Source organism: Coffea arabica, chromosome 11c (genome assembly GCF_036785885.1).
Source record: "Coffea arabica cultivar ET-39 chromosome 11c, Coffea Arabica ET-39 HiFi, whole genome shotgun sequence".
Classification (NCBI taxonomy): Eukaryota; Viridiplantae; Streptophyta; class Magnoliopsida; order Gentianales; family Rubiaceae; genus Coffea; species Coffea arabica.
Window position 1 is genome coordinate 39,402,011 of NC_092330.1, and position 24,137 is coordinate 39,426,147.

At 34.4% G+C, this 24,137-nt stretch overlaps 2 protein-coding genes and 1 non-coding gene across 3 annotated transcripts; all 3 read right to left on the reverse strand.

The window, feature by feature from the left end:
• Positions 1–2,051: 2,051 nt before the first annotated feature.
• Positions 2,052–4,572, reverse strand: LOC113716451 (glycosyltransferase BC10-like). Its single transcript, XM_027240785.2, has 2 exons — positions 3,663–4,572; positions 2,052–2,930 (listed from the first exon to the last, which is right to left on the reverse strand). Exons 1-2 carry the CDS (start codon positions 4,221–4,223, stop codon positions 2,286–2,288), a joined length of 1,206 nt encoding a protein of 401 aa, XP_027096586.1. The 5' UTR covers positions 4,224–4,572; the 3' UTR covers positions 2,052–2,285.
• Positions 4,573–11,534: 6,962 nt separating this feature from the next.
• LOC113716966 (glycosyltransferase BC10) lies at positions 11,535–13,205 on the reverse strand. The gene is made up of 2 exons (XM_027241536.2): positions 12,485–13,205; positions 11,535–12,290 (listed from the first exon to the last, which is right to left on the reverse strand). Exons 1-2 carry the CDS (start codon positions 13,061–13,063, stop codon positions 11,646–11,648), a joined length of 1,224 nt encoding a protein of 407 aa, XP_027097337.1. The 5' UTR covers positions 13,064–13,205; the 3' UTR covers positions 11,535–11,645.
• Positions 13,206–13,443: 238 nt separating this feature from the next.
• On the reverse strand, positions 13,444–23,431 carry LOC113716965 (uncharacterized). The gene is made up of 12 exons (XR_011823132.1): positions 23,004–23,431; positions 22,374–22,521; positions 21,608–21,762; positions 21,174–21,356; positions 20,345–20,420; positions 19,691–19,768; positions 19,002–19,087; positions 16,860–16,933; positions 16,592–16,637; positions 15,646–15,755; positions 15,224–15,398; positions 13,444–13,873 (listed from the first exon to the last, which is right to left on the reverse strand). It is a non-coding gene; the product is annotated as an uncharacterized protein (transcript).
• Positions 23,432–24,137: the final 706 nt, after the last annotated feature.

A 24,137-nucleotide genomic window follows, 5' to 3' on the forward strand; every position in this document is an offset into this window, starting at 1 on the left:
TTTGCAAATTCAGTCCAAATGATTAAAATATTATTTTAGGGAGTGAAATTAGAATTTTATACCAGATTTGCTCTTTGTGCTACATGTTCAATGAATGACAAAATATAATAAATCAATTAACAATTAATAAACTTTAAGGAGTATAATTTATGGGCAAACACGCATTACTCATTTAAAGTATCGGCTCTTTACGGGTATTTTAATTTCAAACATTTAATTTATGATAAATATATTAATATTTGTAAGTAAAATTCAAAAAATGTTATAGTAATATTCTTGCAAAAAGAAAATCGGTAGGTTATTTATTTAATATAAATTAAATATTTTTTAAAAAAAAGAAATGGCTCATAAAGTATTAATTTTTTATGACTTTCATCCATTACATGAGTAAAGTATTCGCTTTTTATGTGCATTTTATTCTGAATCATTTAATTTATGTTAAATACATAAATGTTTGTAACTAAAATTGAAAAAGTGTTATATTAATATTTTTTACGAAAGAGAGATTAGTAGGTTTTGTATTTAATAAAAATTAAATATTTGAAAGTAAATACAAATCTGTATTTGAGTTTAAATATTTGTATTAAATTAAATGTTTTAAAGTAAAATACCCATAAAGAACCGGTACTTTAAATAGTTACCGGCTTTTTATGGACAAACACACATTACTCATTTAAAATACCCGCTCTTTACGGGTATTTTACTTTCAAACATTTAATTTATGATAAATATATCAATGTTTGTAGGTAAAATTCAAAACTTTTACAGTAATATTTTTGCAAAAAGAAAATCGGTAGGTTATTTATTTAATATAAATTAAATATTTTTTTAAAAAAAGAAATGGCCCATAAAGTATTAATTCTTTATGGCTTTCATCCATTACATGAGTAACGTATTGGCTCTTTATGAGTATTTTATTCTGATTCATTTAATTTATGTTAAATACATAAATGTTTGTAACTAAAATTGAAAAGTGTTATATTAATATTTTTACGGAAGAAAGATTAGTAGTTTTTGTATTTAACAAAAATGAAATATATAAAAGTAAATACAAATCTGTATTTGAGAGAAGTATTTGTATTAAATTAAATGTTTGAAAGTAAAATATCCATAAAAAGCCGATACATTAAATAGGTAATGCGTATTTGCCTATAAACTATACTCCTTAAAGTTTATTAATTGTTAATTGATTTGTAGTACTTTGTCATTCATTGGACATGTAGTACAAAGGACAAATTTGGTACAAAATTCTAATTTCACTCCCTAAAATAATATTTTAATCGTTTGGACTGAATTTGTAATAGATTAGTAACCTTAGGGGAGGTTAGTGTAATTTTTCAAATCATAGGGGAGGTCAATGCAAATGTCAGAAATCTCAGGGGAGGTTTCTGCAATTATCCCCTTCAATAAAGCATATGTTTTGATCCAGAAAATGAATTAAAAGCTAGACATATAGTTTTGTCATTCACTCTTCTCCACGAATTCTGCGGAACGTTTTCCCTGTTAGTTAGTTTTTTAAATCTCAAGTTTTTGTCCGCTTTTCACAAGATGGGTTGGGCCAGGTCTGGACTGACTCGTCTATGGTTGTGCTTATCTGATAAAATCTACTCTTAGAATTTAATGGGTCTTGCCGATCGGATCTGGATCCCCCCAAGATGGCCCGTCAATTGGAATGATAAAGAGATGGAGAAGAATATATGAACTGCGAACGAGTAAAAGCGAACAATAGATACTTGCAAAGGAAATAAAGCTAAACTTAGCATGTAAGGGTGCGAATGAGTTTAATTAAATTGAATATTTTAATATTTAAATTTATTTGATTATTTTTATTGAATTTGAATATTATCAAATATAAAATGCTGTTCAAAATTAGTTCGACTAATTGGTGAATCATGTTCGAACAAACTCTTATCAAATCGAGCTGAATTCGAGTATTGAATAATTTGATTCATCTTTCAACCCTATTAGTACGGGAACAAAATTATCATGGTTGGCGAAATTTTCAACGAACTCTTCATTCTACAATGACAAGAAAGTGAGAACATCACATATGCCTAGCCCAAAATAGTGTGGTACGAAAAAGTATATACACTTCAATAATTTTCTTCGCCATGTACAACAGCTCAATCGTTTCTTTTGCTCCATATAGAGCTATTTTCCCCCACATAATCTAAGAATAAAAGAATACAACTAACAGGGAAACAATGAACAATCAAATGTGGTAGAGGAATTTGACTCTAAGATTAGTGCAAAATAGGTGATCATAAACGTGTTCTCTTCCTATATTATTGGTTGAAGTGCATGAGCTTTGGTGCAAACCTCACCAATCTATCCAAAGACTGAGGTGGGAACTTCCTTGCAAACAAGTGACAAGTATCGTTTTTGCTCCCATTGTGCACGCAATTGCTTCCACTCCTCATCTTCTCCAGAAGCTCCGCAGTTACTCTATCTCTATAAAAGCTCATGGGGTGAGGTCCTCCCTTGGACCAATCAACACGAGTCAAAGTTCTTTTAGAAGTCTTCTTCCCAAATTTCATGTTCACAAATGTTGGCAAATAATGTTCATCAGCATAGCATGAGCCCTTGCAATAGCGTTGGAAGGCTGGAAAATACGTCTTATCTGAGATAACCTCAAGGGCAAGATCTCTATCCATTTCAAACCATTGGGAACCCTTTCTCCAATCTTCAAGTTTGATCAAGGGCTGCATTTGCCTACTGTATCGGCCACGTCCCACCGGACCGGCTTGATCGTATACCTCCACATGACTCAATGTTGAGTTCATTAGATAATTATAGACAATGGAGAAGTTGAATAGAGGTATGCATGCTTCAGATACGAGAACAAAACGTTGGTTTGATACGTCAAGTAGAGCATTGGCTAGTAATCTTCTTTCAGCTTCAATCATATTAACATTTCCCCATTGAACTTCCTACATTGTCAAAAGAAACTCAACAACATGAAAAACTATGCAGGGAAAATTTAATTAAAAAGAATGCTACTTCAATAGTGCAAAAATAAATCTAAGAAAATAGAAAAACTAACCAAACTACTTTGCCAAAATTAATTAGAAGCATTCACATTTAGCATTAAAAAAAAATCCCGACTGCCTAGTTTCCTAACTCTTTTGAACGAATCAATTGAACAAAAACATCTTCCAATTATTCCTAGCCGCTTGCTTCTCTTTATGTCAGATGTCGGTAGGTTGGATATGAAATTAAATATTGTCAGTTCATGAAAGAATTGGACGATTCAAGATGCACATCATACATTAAAGGAAAGGGAGATGATAATTAAAAGCAAGGATTTTGTGCTAATACAAAAACTATATTTTGGGTATGTCAACAAATAAATTTGAAAGTAAATTTACTTATTCTTCGAAATCAAGCACCCCAAATTATAGCATCCAGCTAAACAGGTCATTCAGTTTCCTTCCTAGTAAGCAGTGGAAAATATCCTTTTCTGATCTTTAGGGAAATCAAAAGTTCAGCGTCCCCTCAATATTTTATCTAGGAATCTTTTCCGTCAAAAGAAACGTATCCACATTGTGATTAACTGTTACTTCTTGTTAAAGTAATGGATCTAAACTGCCAAAAAAAAATAGTATTACAAAAAGAAAATTATTCATTAAGGACAAAATTAATCGTTAAGAATTTAAACTCACCTTACTGGGAATTCTCCGGCCATGAAACACAGAACCTTCCGGCTCTGATCCATTGTATGATGGATTTGGATGCACATAAATGGAGTAAAGCCCCTTATGCCCTTTGAAGAATTTCTCCCAGAGGGGTGCTAAGCTCACCGGCCCTCTCGTCAGAAACATGAATGCAACCTTGGGGACGCGTTTGAATGGAAATTCTTGAATCTTAGGAGTCATTGAAGCTTTCCACAGGAGCTCCTCATCGTTCATATCGTGCATAATATCAGGTGGCTCTAGTAAATCCGCCAACCCTTTATGCTTCATCACCTTCCCTGGCGGCGGCGGCAATGCCGTTGTTACTGGTGGTGGTGGTGATGGCCGTGATGGTGATGAAGATAGAGAGATTTGGCCATCATTGACCAGTAAATTGAATGTGACGTTTTTGAATTGCAAACTAAGAAATACTCCGGCAGTCAAACCAAAGGCAAAGAACAACAAAAAGGTCAAGAGATTCACATACTGCAATGGACCATTGAAGAACTTCAGTGATGGAAAGCCAGAAGTAAGCTTTTGGTCCTTCATCATCACGGGACTCGGCACTTCTGATAGAATAGTTCTTTAACCTTTTATGGTCGAACTTTTGAGAAAATTTTGATTATTCAGTAGTGGGATTCAAGGAGAGGAGTCCTATTCTAACATAAGCACGGAACTAAGAGATTCAGACTCCAAATAGATGTGGAATACCAATTACTATTTGCTAGACGGCAATATGGACAAGAACAAATTAAGTTCTAGAGTTGTGCAGGGGAAAGGAAAGAGTTCTCTATTCAAAGAACCAATGAAAGATCAAAATTATAGTTACCTTTTAATGATGGAATATGGGAGAGAAGAGGAGACTGGAGAGGCGGGCATGCAGACGCGGCTGTCCTAATTGGCTGTGGCGACGGCTTCGATTTATTCAACGGTGTAAAACCACGAAGTATAGTAAATGTATTTGTCAAGTCAATAGTCCGTTATTAGGTCTTTAGTCTTATATGGACGGTTGTCTGTTTGTTGAAAAAGACTTCGTAGCACGCGTTTATACTTTATACAGGTTGCACACGGATAGTAGTATAAGATTCAAGAACAAAATCTTTTTTTTTTTTGGGAAAAAAATATGTATCCATTTCAGACAATTATACGGGTGTTATTTATGGTAAGTCTTGCTTAACATAAGTTCTTTTACATTGTTTAATTATGTCAAGATTCTCTACAATTTTTCAAAAGATTTTTCTGACTATTGCTTAGCGAGCATTTGTTAGTACACCCAAATAATTATTTAATTTACCATATGAATATAAATAGTAACAATTGTTATCTTTTCTTGTATTTATAAACTTTTCTCAATCTAAATTAACTTATCCAACATTTCCACTTAGCAGTTGTTAGCTTTCAAAAATTACACTGATCCCATCTTTCAATCTAGAAAATTTCTTGGTTTTTTATTTTTCCCTTAGTAAATATAAAGTGATAATGTACCTATTCTGATTCTTTTAATTACAATAATGTCTCATTTTGAGAAAAATACTTTAGACTTTTTCACGGTTAATTAGTTTAATATGGTAGGTTAAGTGATCTAAATGTGTTAACGGGTACCCGTTAGAAATATCCAATATTATGGTATTTACTCTCTTATATTTAGAACATAGATTTTTTAAAAAAAAAAAAATTTGTAATTCTAATTATTTTTTTAGTTACTTTCAGTAATTTGATTTTACAAATTCTAAATGTTTCCTCTCTTTCAAGTTTGTCTCTACATTGAAAGTTTAAACTGAGTAAAAGTACCCCAACTCAGGATTTTTTCTTTTCTTTTTCTGAAGCATAAAGGAAAAACCCTTCATTCATGTCAAATCTTCAAGAGCAGCATCAGTAACAATAACAATCTTGGGGAAGTTTACAACTCCAACTCAGGATGTTAAAACATGGACTTGGCATATTACCTTGGGGAAGTTTGAGTTACCTCATCATTATCTTTTGACTTTTGGGATGACAGCATGAACTCTCATTTAGACATGTGAAGCTCATGCCCTATTGTGGTAATTTTCAATGGATATCTTAGCCGCCATACTCTTCAACCTCCAAATTCCAAAGGTTTTTCTTTAAAGAAGAAAAGAACAAAAAGTAGGTAAGAGAGGTGTGGTAACTTCTTGAGTTTCATCATGCGTAAGAAGATACACTAGCTAGTGGAAGTTAATCAATATCTTACTCTCAAATTTCTTCAAGCTCTGCCTCCCAAGAATACGTCAAAATGAGGAAATATCCTGTAAGAAGGTTATTGTGTCCAAAGGAAAAAATATATATACATAGAAAAAGGAGAAGGAGATAAGTGATTTTTTTGCCTATCACTCCAGGCACGGTTGTAACTTTTCTTTGATTGCAATAAATAAATTCTTATTAGCATATGGACTAAACTAACAAAAACAAATTTATCAGGAATTTATGATAAACACAAAAACAGACCGCACATTTGACATGTCTAATTAGCAAAAGTTCAGAAGAATTCTATTGGGTTTTGAATCACGACATCCCAGCAATCCTCCACAACATTAAATTACTGCTACATGCAACCCTACAAAGTATCCCTTCTAGAACCATGGAAATTTTTCTAAAGTCTCCTCCTGTTAAATTAGTTATCTGGCTTTAAAACTTCCTGTAGTACCCAATTATTTAAAACAAAATACTCATCCATCTTCATATTGTACTCCTTATTACATGCTGGAAGTAAACTAACGTCATTTTTTTTTTTTAATACAGAAGGGGTGAGATTTGAGAAACAGGAGAGGAAAGAGATCAGAAAGTCTAAGTCCAAGAAGTAAAAATCATTTATTATTTTATTATTACTATTTCTAGTTTTGAGAACAGCATCCTGGTTTTAGGTCAAGAGAAAGAATAATTATATAGTAGTAGCTTCTCAACCGACTGATAAGGCAATTAGAAAAAAAGACGATCGAGCTTCCAAGAAGATCCCAACTGGTAGACCGGACCTTTATTGCCAAAGCAAAACATGCTGTGACCATGGAATCTGACCATGGCTAGTTGGCATTAAATTAATGGACATTAGGTGGTCATTTATATGTGAGAACTTTTTTCCGGGGACCGATGGGACAACCCTATTTATTTCTTAATATTTTGTATAGAAAATAGATCCAAACAAACAAAAATGTAGATCCAAATTTTGTAAGGCAACTGCTGCCAAACCCTTTTTTTGGCCTTTGCTGCTTTGATAATATCACCAATTTAATTAGAGAATTTTTTTTTTTTTGTAACCCATAAAGTTGTAAACATATTATTGCCTGTAGATGAATACAAAAGCAAATGACTGTTCATTCTTGTTTCTATTATCGTTTCTGATTTAATTGAAACTTGTGCACTGTCCAATTAGTTTCTTGCAGCGAATTATTAGAAAGAAATGCAGCCTCGAACGGTCGATTGGCGATGATTTTGATACACGCCTGGATAACAATAACAACGTGCAAAGCTTCAAGATTATTGTCTGAAAATCTACTTGAAGAAAATGCCAGTTGCAACAGGACGTTGACTGAGTCCTTAATCATGACCCGATGGCCATGGCAAGGTTAAAAAATGGACCACATAAATAGAGAGTATTCCCTAAGAGTTGAGACTCCAATATTTGTTTCAAGTTAAACATTATTCTTACGAAGTTTAATTTAACAATCACTCATTAAAATTCTTATAACGATTTGAAATCCAATCGAAACGCGTGTCAACCCTACTTCAGAAAAAGGAAAAAAAATTAAAAATTACACAAATTGACTAAAAAAAAAAATACTTGCTCTTGGGTGCAAAAAGTGGATTTGCTTTTGTTTGAAAAAAAGTGCATATTCGCTTTTGAATTATAAGAGAGAGTTATTATCAAGGTGAAGGCATCAAAGCATTTTAGCTTTTGAAGATTTGAAAAGAATAGTCCGAATTGATGGATCCAGTTCATGCTCTCTCTTTTCTGTTTGTGTTGGGAGGAAAAGTCCGTATTCTAGAAGTCAAGCTTGGTGGATTTTAGCGGGGTTGTCACCGAATGTATCTGGTAAGTGTGGAAGAGAAGAACCCGTCAATTCTTGTAACCCCAAATTATACGATCAATAATACATTCTTCCAATATCTTTGCAATTTTGCTTCTATACCAAAGTTGTAAATTATGGAAATTCACAATGAAAATAGCAGAATACACTGACTGGTTTATCTATTCTTCAAGTTTATGAATTGCTTCGGATTCTCTGTCCAGTTTACGTGTTTGAGTTCACTGTCCAACTTAATACAACATCATCTGTTTTAGAAAACTGATGTGGTGACTTCTTAAACTCTCTGTCCAGTTTACGTGTTTAAGTTCACTGTCCAACTTAATGCAACATCATTTGTTTTAGAAAACTAATGTCGTGACTTCTTAAACTCTTATCCCTTCTAACAAACTTTTAGCCCAGTTGTACAGGGAATGGAAGAAAGATTGTGGTTTCAATTTTTCTTTTCTTCAACCACAAGGTTCAGAAAAATTGTGAATTCAATCGTACTGCTAATCGTTCGTTTTCATCTGAAGGTTAAAGGGATCAGGGGACTTTGCAATATCTTTTTTCTATGGTGAACAAAATAGAGTGTTTTCACCTGATCAACCATTTTTTTTTCCAAAGTGTATTTGACTGTTTATCAGAAGTGTTTAAGCATTCTTTTATCTTCCAATTAGGCATATAGAAGGAAAATCAATATATGGTGTCAACTGCGTCCCATTATTGGAATATAGCAATATATATATATATATATATATATATATATATATATATCAATCTATGGTATCGACTGTGTTTAAACATCACTAGGAGAATGATAAAGAAGGGGTTTCGAAATATAGACAAAAGAATAGATAAAGGCTTGAAGTTGCACGCTTGATGATGATGGCTACTAATAGTTAATTAGTTTCTTGACTTTGTCTTATACTACTAGTTTACAGAAAATGGCGAAGGGTTTAAGCTTGTGTATATATTGTTGACATGAAAAGCTTTCTTTAAATTTGGAAGTCAGGTTATCAGTTTGTTTGATAAGAAATGGTGTAGTATTAACTTAAGACGGAGAGACAGAGGATCTGGAACGTGAATGGAAGTTAAAACCTTGCTCTCTCATCTAAACTTTGATGGCAACATTCTTAAAAAGCCAAAGGACTTAATAACTTAATAATTATTTCTCAACAATGTCATTGTTATGGTCGTCAATAGGAAAACAATATAAGGGTGCATCTGATAAAATTGAAATCTGAAGTCTAAAATATGAAGTCGGAATCCATTAAGTTATGGAATTGTTAAGTATTAAATCTAATATATTTAAATATATATCACATTCAGTGATAATGAATAGGTTATCACTTAATTTTGAGAGCAAGTTTTGCCTAGAAAATTCAATACCACTTAATTAATTCAGATGTTTAATTTTTGGTTATTAAACAGTTTGAATATGTTAAAATCTGATTCCATTAAGTTTAAATGCTAAATTGAGTTATCAAATAGGCTTAAGATTAATTGCTTAAAGTCTCTTCTTTTAAATTCTGACGTTTTTTGAGAAACTAGTGAGATGATTTCCCATGTGTACATATTGAAGCGCAACGGATCTTCTATCCCACACCCTATGCCGTTCTCTGTCCCATTTTTTATTATATTGCTATTTCTCTTTCATAAACGTCATGTTTTAATTCTTTTTTATTTTCTTAAAATCCAATAACTATTAATTCAGTAATACACAAAATTTAACAAATTCAAAAAATCAAAATAGATAAAAAATGAGATTTTTTATGAATTTTCTGCTGTATTTTTTAATTTTCTATTATATATTGCTTTTTTGAAGCTGTTGTATTTATTTATTACTGAATTAATAGTTATTGGATATTAATGAAACAAAAAAGAACTAAAACATGATGTTTATGAAGGAGAAATAGCAATATAACAAAAAATGGGACAGAGAATGACACAGGATGTGGGACAGAAGATCTGTTGTAATATTGAAGTGGGCCAAATTTTGTACTGCTATGAAATGGTCCGTGGACATGGAGGCATGTGAAATAAATACTAATGCATGTGCATTTAGTTATGAACATGGCATAATATAGCAGCAATGACGCACCAATACTGCCAGAACCCCAAGTTGTTTTCGGCTTCTCTTTGAGACCTGTTGATGGGCTAGCAAGTGTCAATTCCTCATTGGGAAACTAAATGCACCCTGCAGATTTCAGATGTCTTCCAAGTTAGGAGATTCAGATGATTTGTTTTCTGGTTGGAAAGCCAAATTTCAGTTTCTTCAATTGATAGCAATCAATTCCTACAATTTATGTGATCCTCCGGTCTTGAAAGCACCTACTTAATGAGGCTTTTTGGGGATTTGCCAGGTTTAGAAATAGACCATTACTCCAAAGACTGTTTGCACATCTTAAGTTATCTTGAGAAAAGACACAAGAAGGATCCTCCAATTCAATTTGCCAAGAGCAAATGTCACAAAACACAATACTGAAGAAAGCTCAAGACTTCTGTATTCTTCCTCATTATCGTTTGGGAAAGTATTGATTATCAAGAAACATGACAAAATTTGGAGTGCACGTATCTGAAAAAAAATCTTAATTTTTTCCCCATTGTTAATCGACAAAAAAGTATTTGGCCAATACGTAATAGTAATTAACAGTTGCAGGCCTGCCAAACATTGTTGAAAATACTGAATTGCATCAGTTTGTCCCTGGTCAGTCAGGGACAAGAGATTTCTTCCTCCTTGGGTAAGAGAAAGGTCCCATTCTTTGTCCATGGCTTTCGATGAGCCCAAGGCTCCTAATCTCTTTGGCCTTTCATCAGGATTTGTGACTTAAAATTGTTAGATATTAGCTTTGGTTGTGTAATTGCACTGGTCACAGGACATGCCATGTGCTGATATCAAAATTACCGTCAAATTGGAAGTTGTAAAGGAGTCAAATTAAACAAAAACGAATGTGTGTCTTAAAATTTTAAGAGAGAGGCTTAAATGCGACTCGTGAATCTATCACCAAGAGTAATTATATCAACAAAAATATGTTTTTGTGGTGAACTTTCAAACCACAAGCTTAATTGGAACAGATGAAATTAGAAATGGACAATTCCACTCGTGTTTGGCTCATCTGATAGGAGTTTTTTGCCAAAATAATACTCTTACTAAAAAATATTTCCAATGTGATTCACTTTCAAATTTTATTACCAAAATGATATTATTGTTCCCATCTAATTATCCTGATTGCCATGTAGAATAACAAGAAAGGAAAGTTCTAGTCCAGATTATAGTTTCTAACATTAACTAAAATTTTAATTTTTTTTATTATAGAGGCACAAGAAGATTGCATAACTTTTATAATTTCCTTATAATTATCTGAAATAAATTTTACCATTATTGACCTTACTATTATTGGTCTCCAAATTTTTTTAAATGTATCAAACCTATTGCATATATATTTTTTCAAAAAATAATTTTAAAAATACAAAAATTGCACCAAAAATTGCAACGAAAATTGTAATCAATTACAAAAATTTCAAGGTTATCATATTTGTTTATGTTATCCTTCCTACTCTTTGAAAAGACGAAAATAATCTTCATCTACCTTAAGATTATCGACTTGCGAAACATATTTTTTAGATGTTATTAATATAAAGATTGGCTTCTTAGATTATGTTTGACAAGGGAAAGATAACGAAAGAAAAAAATGTGGGAAGCTTTATAGAGAAAATTGAAGAAAATATTAGATGAGAAAGAGAAATGAAGGACGTCTTTATCTCTATCCTGACACATATGCAGCGTAAGTGGCAAAAAAGGATCACAAAGGTAATAAGTTTTAAAATTAAGTTACTTTGAGTATATATTCTAGAAGAAGAGTTATTTTGGCAATAAACTCCATCTGATAGACTGTCCTAATACATGTATGATACCACGTTAATTAGATATCAAATAGTGTCTTAACATAACCTAAGTAGTGAATCCTAGTAATTTTGGAGCAATCCCAAGCAAAGGCTGAAGAGTGCTTGGATGAAACTTTCTTGCAAAAAGGTGACAAACTGAGCTAATCTCACCATTGTAACTACAATTGACCCCAAAACGAGCTTGATTCAGAAATGGTTCTGTGATATCATTCCTCATAAATGTTCTAGGATGTGAACCTCCTGTAGACCAATCAGTCCAAGTTATAGTCCTATTTGATGTCAACTCAGGACAAACTTTTGTCACCAGCGTTGGTAAATAATGCTCATCCATGTAGCAAGGGGGCATGCAAAGGTCTCTGAAAATTGGGTACAATTTTACATCAGAGACAATTTCAATTGCTAGCTTTCTGTTGGCTTCAAACCACTGTGACCCTTTTCTCCAATCTGACAGTGTAATCATTGGCCACATTCTCTTGTTGTATCTTCCTCGGCCTATTGGCCTGGGATCGTCAAATGTGCTGAGAAAGCTTTGGTTGGCGTTGATGAGGTAGTTGTAGATGGTAGTGAAGTTGAATATGGGAATGCAGGCTTCTGAGAGTAATATGAATCTCTCGTTGGAATGGTCAAGGAGGGCATTTGCTAGTAGACGTTTCTCTGCATCAATCATTGTCACTCTTCCCCATTGAACATGCTGCAACAACCACCACTAAAATGAAATCAAGCCAGGATTATGTGGAATAGTATAAACTTTTGAGTATATTTTTTAATAGGGAAGAAAAATTTGCAATTTTGCAAGTAGATGATAGTATTTATCACTTTTCCCAGGAGGGAAACAGTTCGGTATTTTTGCCTGAAAAACTATAGATTATTAGTGGTAATAAGAACCTTGCTTGGTATTCGTCGCTTGTAAAATACAGATGATTCAGGAGGCTCATTGGTGAACTCTGGAGATGTATGAAGGTAAATTGAGAAGAAGCCCTGATGTCCTTTGAAAAACACTTCCCAGAGTGGTGCCAAGGGTAAGCTTCCCCTAGTCAAGAACATGAATGCAATTTTGGGGGTACGATTGAATGGGTATTCAGTTATATGAGGTACCAAAGAGGCCCTCCAAAGCAATTCTTCATCACTCATTGAGTGCCAAAGACCTTGTTGAGATGCCAAATCCATCAATGTATCAGTGGTATTATCTGAACTATAATTAGACTGTGAAGTTGAAAGAGATGAGTCTGAGGAAGAGTTGCATTGGTTTTGTGAGGATAGAGACAGAGAATAGGCAGTGGGTTGAGCGAAGTACAAGTCATCATAGATTGAGTACTTTTTGAGATGATCATTGATGAACATTCCCAGAATTAGAAGAAAAAATGCCATAGAAATACAGAAGACTATAGTGGTGGCAACTTCAAAACTCCCTTCCCTATCTTCTCTTTCAACGCGAACACTGAGTTTCTTCACAAACATTGTCATTTAAACTCCTCTCTTGATATCTTCTTATCTCTTCACTTGCGCATGGTATTTTATAGCAGTTTTATGGACGTCAAAAAGTAATAACAAGAAACGAAGCATGCTTTCCATCGCTATACTGATAAAAGAGGGTCAAGGAAGCAAGATAAAGAGAAGTTAATAAATGATGAAAAATGTGACAAAAGTATATTCGCACAATAAGGTAAAGCAAGGTTACCCTCGAGAATGGCTTTGGTAACTTCTCAAGTAGCAAGTAAAGATCTAGAGAGCAAAAACAAGCAAGGATAGGCACATGGAAAGTGTTTTCAACCGTAAAAGAAAGGAAAATAACATAATGACTGGCATACTCTCTGTCTGTGTGTGGCTGAGAGAGAGAGAGAGAGTTCCAAGTAGTAAATATGCTTTCTGCTGCTAAAATGGCAATGTACTAATTCTTTAGCTGTTCAAATACTGTACTTCATGCAACTCCAACCAGAATACATTTGTAGCTAGTGTAACATGACAAATATTTGCCATCTTTTGACTGCTTCTGTTTATCGTATAAGATGGAAAATGTCTAAGTAATCTAGTAGTTTTTCTATCACTTTACCAGGAATGCAAATGACAGTCATGTGATAGTGGTCAGTTATGATCGAGTTTGTTCCTGGAAAAATACATTGCAGCGAGACCTACGATAGCTGCGGCCCCAACGATTTCTGCTGTCCTTGCAATATAATGCCTTATTGGGAAGCTTCCACTTCTTAAGTATGCCCACATCCAACGGGATAGAAAATGAAGCCGGCATGAATTTTGGAACCTCTGAATCGAAAATTCCTACAGATAGGAAAGCAGGTCATACCAGCAAGAACTGAGAATCCATACCCAACTCTTTAAAATAAAAGGAAAGGTCTAGTTTGGCCAGTATGGTTACAATATTGCAATCAAATCTAGCAGATCCTAGAGCAGTAGCTGTCCATAATACAACAGTTGTCTAGCCTAGATATTCTGTATAGCAGGTCCCAGAAGAGCAGCTTTCACAGTGGTTCATATTTTGCTCACATGGTCAAAAAATTCAGCAAAACTGCACTTAAAGTTCTCTAAAGAGAACTCCTGCACAAAGGAAAATTTTGAGCTCTTCTTACGCATGAAATTGTTAGTGGCATAATGAAAAGGAAGTCGTGCAAGACACTTGTTGAATCTAGCACTTCACAGTTAATTATACCTTCAAGGATAATAAGCGAAAACATAAATTTTCTAAGTAAGGAAAGCTGATTGACAAAATCTTGTATAAAGCTCAAATGTTTAGGAGGTCCGACATTTCCTGTAAGAATCATAAATTCCACTGGAACAATGTATGCTTAGACGTGTTTATGTAATTTACTAAACAGGCCCCAATGGAAAAGCATTGCCATCAGTGAAGTAACATCTAAAATAATAATAAAACATTCTGTAGAAGAAGGTACAAGTAACAGATTTATTTTTCATTTCTTTGGCTAGGAATAAGCAACAAAATTACAATCTGTCTCGAAGATGATTAAACCCATCAATATCTCCTCAACCCAGCACTCCATGGATAATACGCTTTCAAGTTTCTTGTGAAGTAAGCCTAACAACCAACATCTATAATAAAAAAAATTTTTAAAAAAAAACCAACATCTTTACTACTTGTATCCTACTTGCTGTGTTTTCTCACGTTACATGCTTCTTCCAATCTAATGCTTTGCGGAAATTAACTTGCATCAATTTTTAAGTCATGCTATATATGTAGAAAATGGGGCAGCATGTCCCTTTTAATGTGCCTTGCAATCATGGGAAAGAACAAGATCTTGTCCATTACATAGATACTTTCCTAGGCCATCTTTTCTCCGATTAGGTAGCTAAAGACTACTTGAACAAAAAGTCAAATCATGGTAGTCTGGTGGTGATGGATTCACTAACTTACTGTAAATCTGCTTTATCAGTTACTGGCATGTTCCATGCACCAATAAACCCGCGAGGAGCATATCATTTCTTTCCCTTAAAAAACTAAGCTAATTGACAAACTAAAGGAGCAAAACATCTTCAGCTGAGAATAATAGGCTGGCAACACCGATGACTGTATCTTAGCTCATTAGTCATTAGCGAAAGCTGAGGACTCCAGGATGGAGCTGATACATGAATTTTTGAAAGCAAGACGCGCAATACCTTTGGTAACTTATCCTGCTCTGCAAGGTGGTCCACATGTAGCTTCACATTTGATGCAGCAGGAATCCAAAAACTGCGATCAACTTCAGCATAAGTGTAGGAAACAATGTCAAACAATGTTTTGGCTCCATCTTCTATGGATTTCAAGATGGTTGACTCTCGATTTCTTCGATTCCTGAGAATTGAAACCAATATCCTATTAGAATTCAGTCCTAAATATAATACATTATCATTTTTTTTTAACATGTGAGATGATTGTGCTGCCACTGCTATTGATCTCATATGCATATATGGCTGAAAAAATAATCTCTTTCCAACGCGATAATATCCAAGTCTGAGTTAATCTCTTTGCCCACACTGTTCACCTACTGCCCCAGACATAAACGCAGATGTAGTATTGCACAAGCAAAGGTGAAACATACTTGAGATAGCCACAGAGCATGTGTTTTGGCCACAAATTAATTCTTCCGTGCATGGGAATTAAATTGTGTGGAGAGAGATCGATAAATAGGTATGTTGTCCGGAAATATTCCTGCACAAAAACTAGGAATCTCATGATCCAAATGATTTCCATTGAAAGAAGAAAAACAACCCAAGCAATAACACACTCGCAAGGATGGAAATCCTATTCTGATATACTGCATGCTTTACCTCCATCATATTATAGTGTAAAATAAAATTCAACTAAAATCAAAACAATGTGCATTGGTAGTAGTTAAAATATCAAGGTTGCTATTATTGATTATCCCACCTCTTTGATTATTCCAATCTCAGATTTTTAAGGAAGATGTGTTTTTAAAATATTGTCCATTCTGTATTGTGGAAAAATAGAACAGGAAAGGAAAGACAGATTCATCGCTTCTTGTTTTGATAATCAAGGATCATCTGAATTCCTTGAGATTTTGACAGCTGGGCACCTTGAATTGTAACTGAAGAAAAAGAAGTTTACCCAACCTAAGAAAAGTAATGCAAATTTGTTCAATTCCAAGAAATTAAAAACATAACCTCCAGCAAAGACTAAAGAGGATCTCATTTTCCTCCAATGGGAAGAAGATTCAAAACAGAATCAGGTACATTCTGCATAATGGTTTATTTAGGAATAGGTGAATCATGACCAAATTGAACCTATGGATCACCCATGACTCTTTTGCAATGTATTTGACAGTAGAAAAGTATTTCCACTGAGCACCCTTTAGAACTGAACAAAAACCACTTGTAAACCCAAGAAAATATTAGCATATCATGCCATGAAAATGGAGCCACAATCAAATCAACAAGAATATCAAATCAAAGGTAATGCGGGCGAAACTTTTTGCTTAACATGGACATCACTCTAATTGGAGAACCAAATACATTAACTAAACTTACAGTCATATTTCCACCAGATGTCACATCCAACACGGCACTTCCTTGCCTGAAAATTATCATGAAGCAAACATCAGAGAATAATGAAAGGCTGAAAATCATCAGATGCAACCCTTCAGCATATTCCAGAAAAGGAGTTAGAGCAGAGACTATGAAAGGCTATACGAAACAACAAAATAATGGTAAAATTCAACATCACATGAACTAGATGTGGAATGTGAACTGTAATAATAATATTGCTCCAATACAAGTGTCTTCTTCTGAACCGTACCCCACGCAATGATCACCAACAATCAACGAATTAGTGCTGACGTGAAGCAATGCCATATGGCCATCTGTGTGTCCCTGAATAAGGAATATTTTACATCAACAAAGATCATGTATTTGATTAGTTCCAAAGAGGTGGAACTTCAGTTGATATTACTGGTTTTACAACAAGAATCCAAGAGCACCAGAATAAGAAATTTGGAACTTGAATAAAGACATCATGAAGCAAACATCAGAGAATTTACCATGCCTAAGAAATCCATCTGAAATCCATATATCTCATTCAAGGTATTACTTCCTCAAGAACACCAATAACAATTCAATAATAGTTCAAAGAATTACTTAAGATGCTACGATATTAGAAAGCAAAGCAGACCTCAGAACATCACCATGTGATAAGAGATGAGCAATATGAATTGCTTTCTCTTTTCATACTTCATCATGCAAAAATTAATAACAAAAGAAGAAAGTGGAGCTGATGGTAGTAACTTTACAGTTCTTTAGTTTCCATGTAGCATTCCAGCAAACTGACAAATCCACTTTCTTTAACCTTACAGTTCCTTATTTTCTGTGAAGGATCTTTTGTCCCACTTCCTGTACCATTTCTTGTCCCAACATTTATTAAATTGTCATATAAACTTCATGAAGATCTCATTTTAATTCTTTTTCTTGTCCCTTTAAGTTCCAACAGTTACTTATAGGGTAAAATACAAAAAAATAACAGACTAAATAACAATATATAACAGAAAAAAAAAAGAAAATTCATTAAAAAAGGACGTTCATGAGGGATATATGGTGATTTAATAGATGTCGGGACAGGAAATGGTACAAGAAGTGGGACAGAAGATCCTTTATGCTTATTTTCTATGTAGCAGTCCTGTGAACTGACAAAATAAATATAACCTTCATGACCTATCAGGTAATGGAAGGCATGGCTAAAGCCCTCTATTTCAGGCCATGTAGCAGCTTAATACAGGATTACCCTGATTTAAAACTGGTCCTAACTAAAACAGAGAGTAGTGAACCTGACCTCTATTTAGGACTAACTAAAGTTACTGCCTCATATGTATGTAGTTTCATCAGGAAGTTACAATTGAAAGAAGCTTTTTCAACACTAATTCTAGAACAGACTTTCAAGACACTTTTTATCTAAATTAGCAGCAGAATAAAAGTAAAACAGCCATTACAAGTAAAGAGTTGGATGTGTTTCATCTAAGAAACTAATGCACCATCATGGATTTTACACCAAATGCAGGCAATTGTTCTGCTGATAAACTACTCAATCAGGAAGCATGCTAGATCTTACTTTGACATCAGAGAATACAGATTGTCAAAGAGGGCAGACCACAACTAAGCTAAGGCAAGTCACCACTTCAAAGACCTTGTCCAGAAAATAACTGTTTCAGTCAACCAAAGTATTACATATACTTGGACCAACAGTGATAGGGTAAAGTCTAATTGTTGGTACCGCGACCAATGTCACTGGGACAATGGCTGCTTCATTATCTCTCAAATGAAACAAACAATGTAATGATGCATGCAGCTAATCACATATTATATCAAACAAGAACACTACAAACCATGACTGCAGAAATATATGTCTCATAATGACTAGGATTACATGAAGGATAGAGGCCATTAAATCAAGTAATCCATCCTTCAAACGAAGTCAACCAGTTCAAAGTTTACTATTTTTTCCATTGTATTCTGACATGATTTAACTAACTTGTGCAACTCAAATAATCCCAGAAAAGAAATAGTTGAAACAAACATTTCTGAGTGTTTCTTGACAAACAGACCTGCTAAAAGTTTATTTCTCAAGATTCTTTGAATTGGGCTTTTGACCTTATGTCACTAGCAGTGGCAATTTGTCCCACACAGAAAGATAAAGTTTTGTTGGAATATTATATCTTGGCATTTTTTACAGGTGTAATTTCTTATTTCAATTGAGGAAAATATTGATGTGAACCATCGGGTCAGATCAATTAGACGGATCATCATGGTATTAAATGTTTCAAACAACAGTTCCCCTACTACTGAAGGGAAAACGGAAAATAATAGAAGCATCCTGTAGCTGAAATTTCAATTTAAAAAAGTTAAGCCCATTAGCATATTCAGATGCACAGAGCTTTTGAATGAAAATTACTGGTGCATGTATGATTCGCAGTAGCTGACCACCAATGTAGACCTCTTCAGAACCAGAAACAGCAACATGAGAAAGAGACCAATCATCTGCATTAATATTCAAGTCAATGTGAGGAAGAAAATTTATTACTGAATGAAGGAAACTCTGTTTGTCCTAGTCAAGTTTTTAATTTAGAATAGTTTATACTTCCCGTGACCCACAAATCTTGGAAAACACTTTACAATATCAATGAAATTCAAATATGGCTCCTTCGCCAAGAATAGATTCTTAAGCAAATCCTTGGATAATTCTCTTTCTGGAATGTCATAGGCACAGTGATAGGGTTTTTTCTAAACATATATCCAAAAGAGCTCCAACAGCTATATATACTGAAGAACTCCAATGGAGTTTTTTCTAATCACACAATAGACCAAATAAAAAGAACTCCAAGTCTCCAACTGCCAAATGCTACTTCCGAAACTTCAAAACCATAGTCAGCTCAATACAAGTGCATTCCAACAAGCAAGGACTGTCATTTTGAAGTGCAATGAAACTCAAAGAATACTAGTTGAAAATCTGACATCAAATTTGAGCCTAGCATAAAATGGCACTTTCTGTTATAGTTAGGTACTGAAGTAGAAGTTTTCATGAATGTGGCCACCATTCCAGGGCACAAGCTGTGCAAAACTAACAAAAAATGAAATCCTGACCTTTTCCAATTCGACGTATAGTATTTTCATGAGCCAAGAGGGTAGCACCAGTATTGCACTTCTGAACCACAGAAAGACCTGAAATGAAACATGATGACCGGTAATCACTCCTTTTATTCATTACAGCAAACAAGATCAAATTCAGAAACAAAGTTCAACTGCAAAAGATGATTCTAAGTCGACTTTGAGGAATTGTGAGTTCGTCATTCACTAAGTTTTCTGATTTAGTGATGACTCCAAAGTCAAAATGCAGAAATATCATTTTATCCTATTATCCACATAGACAGGGTCTTTAAGCTGAATCAAGAATAGCAAAACATATGGAGCAGGTGCTGGAGCTGCAGTTTTCAGCTAACAAAATGTTAAAAAAAGGTCCAATAGAGAAGAAACTGATTTTTTGTTTAACTTCCCTTGATCATGTTCAAAGAAGCAAAATTAAACAATGAAAACAGAAGACATGCAGATACATGTGGTTTATTTGCGCAAGTAAGACACTGACACAGATAGAAGATCTAATCATGAAAAGTAACACGTTACAAGGTCTCTAGGAGAAAATGACATCCAAGCACATCAGAAAATCAGAGACTTAGAGGAGGAAGAGCAGTATAATAAAGATATATACATTAAGCTGGACAAACCTATTCAACTGCTTACCATCGACATGGTCATGATGGTGATGGGTCACGAAGACAACCAACTTTTTTGGCAAAGCAGCAATAATTTCTTCAAGCTGAAGATGCAAAGATCATTATGATGGAGAATCAAAAATGACAAACAAATAAACAAGCAAGTTTCTAAATAATGGTTGATCCAGTTCTAATTAAGAGAAAAGACAAGTTTGGACTAATCTCCATTATTATTGATGCTCTATTACTCCAGTTCTATTCGTCTTGTTCCAACAACTCCACTGGTCAATTTTACTTTGCCCTGTAATAGCTGACTCTGTCATGTAGTAATAAAATCAACCAAGAATTTCATGAGTACATTTCAGGTCCCTACTAAGTAAAATTTGTCGCCATCCTTGTGGGGAAATATAGAGGCCAATGAAATTAAATGGGAAGTTTAAAAAAGAAAAACATGACATTTTTAATGGGCTTTTAATATTTTACCTCCCTATGTCCTTTGCAAGACAAGACTATAATTTCATCAACCTCCCCCTCATATTTTTAAAGGCTTAAACCTAAAGACCTGCCAATTCAGGACTGTTTGACTATATTACTTGGATTACAAGCTCACAGGAGAATCATGTTAATGATATAATAATTGAAGGTATTTAGTTAGGTCCAATTCTAAACATTCTGATTTTCCCTAGAAACAAATTCAGGAACTGTTGCATTTGCATTGCTTCAGATTAAGATCAGCAGACCGTAGGACACTGAATTTGGTAGAAATTACTGTCATAATTCAAGAAGTTAATTCTCGTTGCTTTGACAAAACAAGCAAAACGTGCTTAATAACTATAGGAATGGTCCATTAAGTTTACCTCTCTGTGAAAAGCAGAGCTGCATCCAGGGTCTACAATTAATGCATCACCACAAGCAATAAAGCTATTATTACTAGAGCTGTCAGTTTTATTTCCGGGCACAAAGATAACCAAGTTCGTAGTTCGAAATGGTTTCCCTGTCCTACTCCCCATCGGTACAAGCTTCAGACCTGGAGGGTACTCCTAAAAAGCATAGAGCAAGGTCATATAGTCACAAGCTATACTGATTAAGCAAAACAAGCAACTACACTTGTAATCACAAAACAAACTTCACACCAACATACTTGAAGTAGATATGAAATTTTTTGCTAAAACTTCCAATTTGAAATATTCAGAAGAATCACTGTGCAGAAATTTCAAGCAACCAGTATTCCTATATTGAACTAGTCATTAACAATGAACTAGCGAAAAGATATTCAAATTAAATAAAAGACCTGACAATGTGAGGTAGGAGGAACTTTCCAACTTTCAGATGGTGCCATGTCATTTAGGAGGCCAAGAACAGCCAATGGTCCCACACGATCACTGTTGGGCTTCACTTCAAGAAGCATTTCAAGGCAATTCTCCATTCTTATCCACTTGCAAACCTCTGTGAACAGTTCATAACTTGCATTATTTATCTCTGCAAAGATGCTTGAATCTTTTTTGTTTTATTTATAAGATGGAATGTATGCAAGGGATCTGACACCATACAAATTGTGGAATCAAGAATTGTTGGACAACTGAATGTATACTCATCAAAAGAATACTAGTTTTTCTGAAGTAATAGTACTGACATCATAGGACAGAACTTTGAGATTTGGTAGCAAAATACAAGCTATAAAGATGAAAATCAACCTTATCAGATTGGCAATATCTCAATGATGAGAATGCTATTTGTTATCATTAGATTGAAGAAAACTTTCAACATACATAGAGCAAAATTTTACCTGACTGTTTCTGGTGATAGATTGATGCTTACACAGTTGTCCCATGTAGAACTAATATTACAAAAATACTCTCATTTACTCATTCAAGAGAAAACTGAGAGAAGGGGAATTATACAGGGCAGACAAATTACAAAAGTTACAGTTTCATATAAGGAAGTTTGCTTCCCTATGATTAACATATTCACAGCATTTAGCCTGAACCAATTAATTCATTGCTTTTAAGCCTGCAGGAATTGAATACAAGTTTTCTAAGGAATTTTCGCTAGCAAACCTTTCAGCTTCCCGTCTTGAGACCCTAAATTTCCAACAATGTACACTGTCTTAATAGGCAAACCAGGCCCAAAATCAGGCTCCTCTAGACACTTCCAGAATTCCCACTCTACCTCCCTGGCTGACCCATATCCTACTTGCTCCAATGCCTACATTTAAAACAATAATAAGCATAAGAAGCTGCACAACCAGCAAAAATGCATATCTATTTAAGGCAAAATTATAGGAAATAATTTACAATAAGCAACCCAACGATTTCAAAGAAGGTATGTAAAAACTACAAAACAATGCCCACATTTTGAATTTCCTATAGTCTAATGTTTAGATGACAGAAACAAATTTTAAAATTGGTCAAAATTCAAACTTTGTACTTGGGAACTCCAATACACGTAAACGCATCAGCAATACTCTATTTCAGAGTCCAATTCTAATTCTCGGTTATAAAAGATGCAAGAAATCTGAAAGCATAAAAAAATCTGCACTACTTTCCATCCCCAATCATTTCCAGAACCGAACAATCCAAGAAAAAGTATGAAGTTGCATAAAACAGTTTAACTAAATAATCCCAAAAAGTGTAGTTTAATAAAGGAAAAGATGAACTTCAGTTGAGGTGAGGTGAGAGAAAATATACCTGATTGAGAGCTGAATTAAAATCAAATTCGCTTAAATTAATCTTATCTGAGGAAGAAAATTCACGGGTTTTTATGGATATTTTTTAATGTAATAGTTGATCAGATTCTGATAGTGGAGTTAACTGAGTAGAAGGCAAGTCCCAGAGGTCAGTATCAACAAAGGAATCATCCTCAGGGTCATTGAATTTTGGAGGTGGAGTTTGTTTTATGAGGAGGAATTCCTCCTTGTCCAATGGGTTCTTGATGATAACTGCAAGTTTGTGATTTGCTGCAGCCATTGCCAAAACTGTTGGCAGCACAGAATCACACAAATCAGAGAACGTTAAAAGCTTTGTCTTGTACAAGTGGGAGTTGCAATCTGTGGCAAGTGCAACTACCACTGCTCTACTAATTTTGACGGCAAAAGAATAAAACTCAAATCAGGATCGGCAGCTGCCCCTGCTGATAATACCTCCAACACGAGATTAAACACGTTTGCCAAGCAGTAGTAAATTTTATTGGTACAAGTATTTTGTTAAGTGTTAGAAGCTTTGGCTTGTACAAGTCGGAGCTGCTGCATTCTGTGGCACCTACCACTGCTTATAGTCGAGGGGAGAGGCAAATGGCAAAAGAATTGGCTTTGTACAAGTGGGAGCTGTAATCTGGGCCGACTAATTAGTTGAGTGGAGTCACGACTAATTGATGGCAACCTCATTTTAGGAATTCTAATAGTTGTGTCTGTCCTTCAACAACGTCGTGTGACTGACAGGTTTGTGAGTAATAGTACAATGTATTGGTACAAGTATTTTGTAAGTGCACCTTAAGCATCGGTTTGAGTATTTTGTGAGTGGACCTTAAAATCTCGCTGGAGTATTCACATGATATATCTATGGCATCGCATACAATCTGTGCCAGGTGATTTGCCGTATGGAGCTTCTTTTTAGCAGTGGCTCTGACAAATTCAACAATGTTTGCGCATAACATTGTTAATTAATCATGTTGAGCTTTTTCCTGTGTATGTAACTATAGTCCTTTCTAAGTTCTTTTTCACTTGAAGATTTTTTATTCCAATTCTGTTTATGGACTTTCTAACTTTAAAGAAAGTCCGGAGTAGATGTTAAAACCCAAAAACAATGTGTGTAGAAATAAACACA